Below are 10157 nucleotides of genomic sequence, written 5' to 3' on the forward strand. Positions count from 1 at the left end.
TCACTAAAAACGCCGGGACAACAACGCTCCACACGTCCCAAACTCTTCTCCCTTCTGGCTCCAAAACTGTGGAATGCACTTCCCATCGCAGTCAGAACTGCAGCATCACTCCCAATCATCCGCCGTAGTCTGAAAACCCACCTTTTCAGACTCCATCATGGCCCATAGCACTTACCCTATACCCCCTTAGCATTTCTGTAGACTTAGATAGCATTTGATTACAGACTTATAGCATGTTATTGTTATGTAGACAGCACTATAATTGCATTCTATGTAGTCATAGCACGTCATAGTACATAATGTATAGCATAATATAGTACATGTATAGTCTATTATGTAGTTTCATTATATAGATATTCCACTGTTACGTTCTTCGCTTACGCATGTTTCATGATAAATGCATTTTTCTTTACGATTTTGTAACCCATTTTTCACCCCTGTGTCAATCATCTAATGTGATCCTGGGCTCTACACACCCTCCACCAACCTAGTCCCCATATGGGGGACAAGGGGAGCAACGGACTTGAACTCATGCTTCCTTCATGCCTGAGTGTCCAAGTTGCTCCTTTACACCTGACAGGGGGGAGTTTCCCTGGTTGGACGTAGCGCATGGAAGGAACACGTTATTCCAACCAGTTCCTTTCCCCTCCATCAGGCGCCCCGGCTGGCCAGGGGGAGGCAGTTTAGAGACCAGGATTACTGCATGTTTTTTGTGAGGGTACCTACCTACCCTTATTTTTAGGCTCTAGCCGCTCTACACACCCTCGCCAACCTGCAGGGGAGAGCAACGGACTTGAACTCATGCTTCCTTCATGCCTGAGTGTCCATGTTTTACACCTGGCAGGGGGGAGTTTCCCTGGTTAATAAATGCATAAATGCTTTTATGTGATGTATTCCCATGCTTTTTGTTCTTGCTTAATGTAAATTGCTCTGGATTAAGGGCGTCTGCTAAATGCCTAAATTGTAAATTGTAACTTGGTGTACGTTCGCTCTGCATGGCGGCCTGCTACCTGTCTACCTGCAGCCTGTCTACCTGCAGCCTGTCTACCTGTCTACCTGCAGCCTGTCTACCTGCAGCCTGTCTACCTGTCTACCTGCAGCCTGTCTACCTGCAGCCTGTCTACCTGTCTACCTGCAGCCTGTCTACCTGCAGCCTGTCTACCTGTCTACCTGTAGCCTGTCTGTCTACCTGCAGCCTGTCTACCTGTCTACCTGCTACCTGTTTACCTGTCTACCTGCAGCCTGTCTACCTGCCCGGTGTACCTTGGCTCTGGCGGCCTGCTACCTGTCTACCTGCAGCCTGTCTACCTGTCTACCTGCAGCCTGTCTACCTGCAGCCTGTCTACCTGCAGCCTGTCTACCTGTCTACCTGCAGCCTGTCTACCTGTCTACCTGTCTACCTGCAGCCTGTCTACCTGCAGCCTGTCTACCTGTCTACCTGCAGCCTGTCTACCTGTCTACCTGTCTACCTGCAGCCTGTCTACCTGTCTACCTGCAGCCTGTCTACCTGCCCGGTGTACCTTGGCTCTGGCGGCCTGCTTGGTGGTCTCGTCCATCCAGTCCAGCTCCCGCAGACGGAGGTCCAGAGAGTGCTTTATGTCCTCCACCAGCTCCTGGACCTGGAGACACCAGAGCAGCACAGGGTTAAATAAAGACCTGGAGGGACCAGAGCAGCACAGGGTTAAATAAAGACCTGGAGGGACCAGAGCAGCACAGGGTTAAATAAAGACCTGGAGACACCAGAGCAGCACAGGGTTAAATAAAGACCTGGAGGACCAGAGCAGCACAGGGTTAAATAAAGACCTGGAGGGACCAGAGCAGCACAGGGTTAGATAAAGACCTGGAGACACCAGAGCAGCACAGGGTTAAATAAAGACCTGGAGGGACCAGAGCAGCACAGGGTTAAATAAAGACCTGGAGGGACCAGAGCAGCACAGGGTTAAATAAAGACCTGGAGGGACCAGAGCAGCACAGGGTTAAATAAAGACCTGGAGGGACCAGAGCAGCACAGGGTTAAATAAAGACCTGGAGGGACCAGAGCAGCACAGGGTTAAATAAAGACCTGGAGGACCAGAGCAGCACAGGGTTAAATAAAGACCTGGAGGACCAGAGCAGCACAGGGTTAAAGATGACCTGGAGGAACCAGACAGGGTTAAAGATGACCTGGAGGACCATACAGGGTTAAAGATGGACCTGGAGGACCAGACAGGGTTAAAGATGACCTGGAGGAACCAGAGCAGCACAGGGTTAATACATCCTGACAGTTTTCTAATTATTAATGTTTTCATGTCAAGGACCCACAAAAATATATGTAATTGGCCGCCGACCCAAGAGAGAGAGAGAGAGAGAGAGAGAGAGAGAGAGAGAGAGAGAGAGAGAGAGAGAGAGAGAGAGAGGAGAGAGAGAGAGAGAGAGAGAGAGAGAGAGAGAGTAGCTCAGAGAAGCAGAGACAGTGAGGTGGAGCGAGGACATTAAAGGAACTGACAGAGGAGACAGACAGATAAAAAGGGTGAATGAGATCTGATGAAGGTCTCAGAGAATACCTCTAAGGTCCCACTGGGGTCAGGAGGCCATTAGACCCTCATACAGTATATATGTCTATACTGTAGCAGGAGATGACAGGATTAAGAGAGAGGAGAGCAGAGAGATCGGCAAACCACGATCTCCTCGGCTGAAATGGGGAGGGAACAGTTTCGATGAAGTCCCACCGGAAAATAACATCAAGTGTTGCGCAACAGATGCTCCCAGCCTGTGGAGCGACGCGATCGGTTTTGATATCGATGATCTCTAAAGAACTCCGTCCTTGTCGCTCAGGGTGTTTTAACCATGAAATCGAGCATTTCCCGCCAGTTTGTGCATGTGTTGGTCGAGGCACGTGACATCACATGACATCATCAGGGCCATCCCTGATGATGTCATGTCACAGGTCCCTGATGTCTATCTATCTATCTATCTATCTATCTATCTATCTATCTATCTATCTATCCATCCATCCATCCATCCATCGCGTCGGTCGGTCGGTACCTTGGCCTTGCTGTGAGAGGAGAAGTGCTGATGGACAAACAGCGCTAGCCTGGTTAATAAACCAGACTAATATCGCACAGACCGCGGGATATTAGTCTGGGGAGGCTCAGCTTGGATTTCATTTCCAGGGCGGCGGGTTGAAACATTTTCTCTTTGACGCAATTGGTCAGAGCTACTGTCAGTCAAAGGTCTCAAGCATTGAAAGTCACTGTACCAAAGCCCGCCCATATTGTATACCGTGTCCCGATTGGCCGCCCCATTTCTCTGGTGTAGGAAATGGGCATACAATTGAGCCTCTCCAGACCGTAATCCGCCGGCAGGCAATTTTCTTTTTGCCAACGGCTGATTCGGTCTGGTTTATTAACCAGGCTAAAACAGCGACCCCAGGGCCATAGGTAGGTAGATATAGATAGGTAGGTATTAGGTAGGTCGGTATTACCTTGGCCTTGCTGTGGGAGGAGAAGTGGGAGGTGACGAACAGCGCCCCCAGGGCCATGCCAAAGTGCTTGTTGGCGGCTGTGAGACACAGCCGGCTCAGCTCCAGCTGCCTCTCCGTGCCGTCGATCTCCCGGGAGAACTCGTGGATGGTGCTGCGGAACGCCGTGGACAGGTGCTCGCTGAGGGCCACGACGATGCGCCACAACATGTAGTTATGGAGAACCCTGAGAGAGAGAGAGAGGGAGAGAGACAACATGTAGTTATGGAGAACCCTGAGAGAGAGAGAGGGAGAGAGACAACATGTAGTTATGGAGAACCCTGAGAGAGAGAGAGGGAGAGAGACAACATGTAGTTATGGAGAACCCTGAGAGAGAGAGAGAGGGAGAGAGACAACATGTAGTTATGGAGAACCCTGAGAGAGAGAGGGAGGGAGAGAGGGAGAGAGAGGGAGAGAGACAACATGTAGTTATGGAGAACCCTGAGAGAGAGAGAGGGAGAGAGACAACATGTAGTTACGGAGAACCCTGAGAGAGAGAGAGGGAGGGAGAGAGGGAGAGAGAGGGAGAGAGACAACATGTAGTTATGGAGAACCCTGAGAGAGAGAGGGAGGGAGAGAGGGAGAGAGAGGGAGACAGGGGGGAGAGAGAGAGAGAGAGAGAGAGAGAGAGAGAGAGAGAGAGAGAGAGAGAGAGAGAGAGAGAGAGAGAGAGAGAGAGAGAGAGATTGTTAAATCTGGAACCAATAATTCTTCATAAGTAACGTGTGCTCATCTTGCATCCTGTCATCTGGAGGTGTCGACCTGTCTTAGAGTAGTGTTTCTCAAATGCATGCTCCTAAGGGTTCCCTTTGTGCAATCACCGTAATGATTATACAGTGCAGGGTGTGATAGTGGGGGCCCTCGTTAGCAGAATGGATTTTAATGGACCTCGTTAGTGAGATAAGAGACAGACGTGTCGTCTCCGTGGACAGTATCTTCAGTGAGATACAGTGTTGTTTTTGTACCCGTGGACAGTATCTTCAGTGAGATACAGTGTTGTTTTTGGCAGCAAATTTCTATTTTTAGTTTTTGTCTTTAGTTTTATTTAAAGACCTTATAAGCGTCGTACAAAGCCAACTCCAGTCGTATGACAAATCATGACAACAAACACAATATTTTGGACCAAACTAATAATTACAAGAACAACAACAAAAAAAAGTGCCATTTCTTTTCATCTTTCTAATTATTTGTTCGGCCCAAAACAGTGTGTTTGTTGTCATGATTTGTCACGACAATAGAGTTGGCTTTGTGTACGAGGCTTGAAAAGGTCTTTAAATAAATACTTTTTTGAAATGTCTACGAGGAAAAATGAACGGGAAAGATGAATATACTTTTAATCACCACAAAAAAATTCACATTATTAAAAAATATATAGTTATCATGTAGCCTTAGAGATGCAATAGAAATGTAATTTAGCAAGAAATAAATTATCCGGCAGTTTGAAAACACAAAAGCATCCCAGGGCGAGCTTACTCATCTGGGTATAAGACTTCCCAGCATGCCTTGTGGCGCAGACCGGCGCTGTTGTTGTTCACTGTGCGTAATATAGACCCTGTCCTCAGTTAAACCACATCAGCACAGTGGCACGCACGCACGCACGCACGCACGCACACACGCACACACGCACGCACATCAATCCTCCACAGTAAAGGCTTATTTTCGTATAGACAGGTAGGAGGAAATATCCATATAGGTAAGCAGAGAGATAGAGAGAGAGAGAGAGAGAGAGAGGTCTCACACACTACTAGCATATTAAAACCATAGACTGTAAAAAATATGGACAAAGCGTTCCGCGGGTCTAACATGAACGTAAAATGAAGCCTGTCAGTCCTTGCAAAGGAAGTCGCCATCTTTCTAGATCCGTTTGGGCCCAGCTGGCCCATTGGCTGGCCCAGACAACGAGGCGGAACTTCCCCCCTTCTTCTTCGTTGGTTTTTATTTTGACTCGAGTGGGTGGGGGATCCCGTTCATAGACTGTAACGGTAGCCACGCCCCTCAGAACATGCACGACTTTATGGTAATTTTTTTAAATAAATGGGACCATAATTTTCCAAAAATAATATTATGACATTAGAAATGATACTTTAAGCTAGTAACTGGAAGCAAAAAGTATTCATGACCATGTTTATTAAGGTAATACAGTCTAGGTGAAGTTGGGCCCAAATACATGGACTTCTATGGGGCTATGGGTTATTTTGAGCCCAATGACAGCGCCACAACAGGCCATTATATGAACTTTCATTTCCTTAGTGGCTTCACAAAATATCTGTCTGACTGCCCCCCTGATTAAAACACACTTTATTTGAGGTCAGTGTTGGGTAGCTTTACTTTTAAAAGAGATAGATGGATGGATGGATGGATGGATGGATGGATGGATGGATGGATGGATGGATGGATGGATGGATGGATGGATGGATGGATGGATGGATGGATGGATGGATGGATGGATGGATGGATGGATGGATAGATAGATAGATAGATAGATAGATAGATAGATAGATAGATAGATAGATAGATAGATAGATAGATAGATAGATAGATAGATAGATAGATAGATGGATAGATAGATAGATGGGACCACAGCCTATAGTGTAGGAAGTCCACCATTAAATGTATTGACCACCATCATTGCAAATAGCCTATAATAGCCTCTAATGTTTAACTCAATATCCCTGTTATAGCTTTAATAAAGAGGAGCTACGCTTGGCTTGGAGCAGAGCCATCTAATAGAAGAGTTGTGACATTGAGGGGGCAGAAACCGAGTGCTCGAGCGCTGTTCTAATGCAGCCTGAACTGAGACAAGCTGGAGTTGAAAATATATTGTTTTCAACGAGGGCGGCGGAGATACGAGCTATGTTAAGCATGTGTGCAACATGACAACTGTTTTAAAGTATTCTACAGTATAACAACTAAAGTCTCTGTAATGTTTATGTTGTACTATTACTACAAAACAATCTAAAACTAGAACTGCACTCTGCCGAGTGCATACTTGCTTGTTGCACACTAGTAGGCCATAAATGGCCTACTAGTGCGTGATGTATATTTTGATAGCTTATGCCTAAATAACATGTCATAATTGTACACATAGGTTTTTAGCCTATGTGGTTCACGCAGAGAAGCCTGAGTAAGAGGTCACAAATAGGACTACAGAGACAGCTGTTACTAAGTACAGACTATTGCTAATTTGGTTAACTTGCTCACAGTGAAGATACTAGAGTTATTTATGAGGCGACCTGAGAAAACAGAGCTTTTATTAGGGGCGCAATTAAAACCCCACTGGGTCTGTGAACTCTTAAACTCAGGCAATCTCAGAGCTCAGAGCTTATCTCTGAGTCAAATCATGTTCTGGTTGTCTGTCATGAATACAACATATCCTTGCAAATCATGAACTAAGAATACAGTCTAATTATTTCATTACAGGTGGTAAACAATGTCTTGTATATTTGATATGGTACATATATTTCATTCTTATCGGTAATAGATGGTTACATGTTTCATTTGGTCAGGCATTCTGAGTGTCACTCAGAATAGCTCTAGTCACTGATTGGTCAGTAAGTACGGACACCTCCCGTGAGGAGGGAGTTCCAAGTTTCACAGTAGGCCTATAAAGGCTATACACTTTTGTTAAACGGTGTGACATATAGAAACGATAGTTGAATTTGAGTTGGACTATGCTTGTGTATGTCTCCATATATGTGGGCCTTTGATCCTACGGCCTTGTAAGCTGAGTCTGTTTGTATCAATAAAACTGTGGTACAATCTAAGACTGAACGGAGACTTCTCTGCCTGATTCATTGAGAGAGTGGGTCCACCGTTGTCCTGACTCCTGCTACGACTCCTGTCACCTGCATGCACACAGAGCCAGCAGGTCCGTATCCATCATGCGCAAGCAGAGCGCGCAAGTACTTTCGACCGCTGGAAACTATCACATCTCAGTATCTCTGTGAAGGAACGTTTGAAATGTATAATCATTACGTGTAACTATTTGCTACCTAACTACTTTTTTACAGAAAAATGAATCATTGATATGTGATGAAAAAAAAGGTATATAAACTGAATTAAAATATATTATACAGTATAATTATTTTATAAATTGTCAATTGTTTTAAATGTATTTCATTTTGTACTATAGTGATATTAATACTAAATCCGAAATCTGTAGTTGGATTTGTTAACCAGATACCACATTACGTCATCGTTGAGAGCTGGGACCAGAGTACATGGTGTGTATTACCGTGGGCTCTCATACAGAGTATGTAGTTGTAATTTGATTAGCAGTATACTGTGGTTACTTGGTTCCAAAAAGTGACAGCCAAGTTTTTTTCAACGGTAAGTCTGTGCCTGGTTTGCTGGGACCAGTTACCACATTACGTCATCGTTGAGAGCTGGGACCAGAGTACATGGTGTGTATATGTATGACTAGCTCTCAGTGATGACGTAAGAGAAATGGTCATCTGTGTAATCTGGTCCCACCAGATACCACATTACGTCATCATTGAGAGCTGGGACCAGAGTACACGGTGTGTATATGTATGACTAGCTCTCAGTGATGACGTAAGAGATATGGTCATCTGTGTAGTCTGGTCCCAGCAGACCAGGCACAGATTTACAAATTACTAATCACATTACAACTACATACAGAGTATGTAGTTGTAATTTGATTAGCAGTATACTGTGGTTACTTGGTTCCAAAAAGTGAAGCCAAGTTTTTTTCAACCGTAAGTCTGTGCCTGGTTTGCTGGGACCAGTTACAACATTACGTCATCGTTGAGAACTGGGACCAGGGTACATGGTGTGTATATGTATGACTAGCTCTCAGTGATGACGTAAGAGATATGGTCATCTGTGTAGTCTGGTCCCAGCAGACCAGGCACAGATTTACAAATTACAAATCACATTACAACTACATACAGAGTATGTAGTTGTAATTTGATTAGCAGTATACTGTGGTTACTTGGTTCCAAAAAGTGAAGCCAAGTTTTTTTCAACCGTAAGTCTGTGCCTGGTTTGCTGGGACCAGTTACAACATTACGTCATCGTTGAGAACTGGGACCAGAGTACATGGTGTGTATACGTATGTAACTGGTCCCAGCAAACCAGGCACAGACTTACGGTTGAGAAAAAATTGTCACTTTGAAGAGACCAAGCAAAATGATTACTTGCGCGCTCTGCTTGCGCAAGTAATAACAATTGACAATTTACAATAAGTAATAAAATAATTATACTGTATAATATATTTCAGTTTTCAGTTTATATACCTTTTTTTTTCATCACATATCAATGATTCATTTTTCTGTAAAAAAGTAGTTAGGTAGCAAATAGTTACACGTAATGATTATACATTTCAAACGTTCCTTCACAGAGATACTGAGATGTGATAGTTCCCAGCGGTCGAAAGTACTTGCGCGCTCTGCTTGCGCACTAGTAGGCCATTTATGGCCTACTAGTGTGCAACAAGCAAGTATGCACTCGGCAGAGTGTATATGTATGACTAGCTCTCAGTGATGACGTAAGAGATATGGTCATCTGTGTAGTCTGGTCCCAGCAGACCAGGCACAGATTTACAAATTACAAATCACATTACAACTACATACAGCAGAACTTGTTGCAGAACGTTGAGAACTGGGACCAGTATGTACTGGTCCCAGTTCTCAACGATGACGTAATGTTGTAACTGGTCCCAGCAAACCAGGCACAGACTTACGGTTGAAAAAGACTTGGCTTCACTTTGAAGAGACCAAGCGAAATGATTACTTGCGCGCTCTGCTTGCGCAAGTAATAAAGAGATTTAAGATCATTAAAAACCTTAGGTTTCATTTTTGGCTGTGGGACCTAAGCCTTCGTCCAATCAGGATAGAGAGTCAAAAACGAAAGCTAAGGTTTTTTGACCCCCAGGGCTTAACTGGGGACAGGGAGGAACTCCTTATATGGTCAGCACACTCTATAGTAGAGAGGATTATCACAACAAAACAAAAAAATAAGTGATATTTGAATTAAGTGAAATCACTTACTCTACCTTTAAAGCTGGGCTGTTGCCCTGTGAGTCCAAAACATTTCTGTTTACTTCAGGTCCAGGACTCGTTTCAGTTGGTGGTAGGAGAGCCTCCATTGGACTGAAGCCAATAGAAGTCTATGTAGGAGAGCCTCCATTGGACTGAAGCCAATAGCAGTCTATGTAGGAGAGCCTCCATTGGACTGAAGCCCCATGAAGTGACCAATAGAAGTCTATGTAGGAGAGCCTCCATTGGACTGAAGCCAATAGAAGTCTATGTAGGAGAGCCTCCAGTGGACTGAAGCCAATAGAAGTCTATGTAGGAGAGCCTCCATTGGACTGAAACCAATAGAAGTCTATGTAGGAGAGCCTCCATTGGACTGAAGCCAATAGAAGTCTATGTAGGAGAGCCTCCATTGGACTGAAGCCAATAGAAGTCTATGTAGGAGAGCCTCCATTGGACTGAAGCCAATAGAAGTCTATGTAGGAGAGCCTCCAGTGGACTGAAGCCAATAGAAGTCTATGTAGGAGAGCATCCAGTGGACTGAAGCCAATATAAGTCTATGTAGGAGAGCCTCTATTGGACTGAAGCCAATAGAAGTCTATGTAAGAGAGCCTCCAGTGGACTGAAGCCAATAGAAGTCTATGTAGGAGAGCCTCCAGTGG

General features: G+C 44.8%; 1 protein-coding gene across 1 annotated transcript in view; it reads right to left on the reverse strand.

Annotated features, from left to right (window-relative positions):
• The window catches only part of LOC308333453 (endothelin-converting enzyme-like 1), a 64035-nt gene that overhangs the window by 23689 nt on the left and 30189 nt on the right, over window positions 1-10157 (reverse strand). Inside the window, exons 9-10 of the mRNA XM_080789875.1 lie at window positions 3464-3686; window positions 1521-1619 (exon numbers count right to left, since the gene is read on the reverse strand). Of these exons, the coding sequence (XP_080646001.1) occupies window positions 1521-1619; window positions 3464-3686 (322 nt within the window). The remainder of the gene's footprint in view (window positions 1-1520; window positions 1620-3463; window positions 3687-10157) is intronic.

Source organism: Protomyctophum bolini, assembly GCF_963924005.1.
Source record: "Protomyctophum bolini genome assembly, chromosome: 18".
Classification (NCBI taxonomy): domain Eukaryota; kingdom Metazoa; phylum Chordata; class Actinopteri; order Myctophiformes; family Myctophidae; genus Protomyctophum; species Protomyctophum bolini.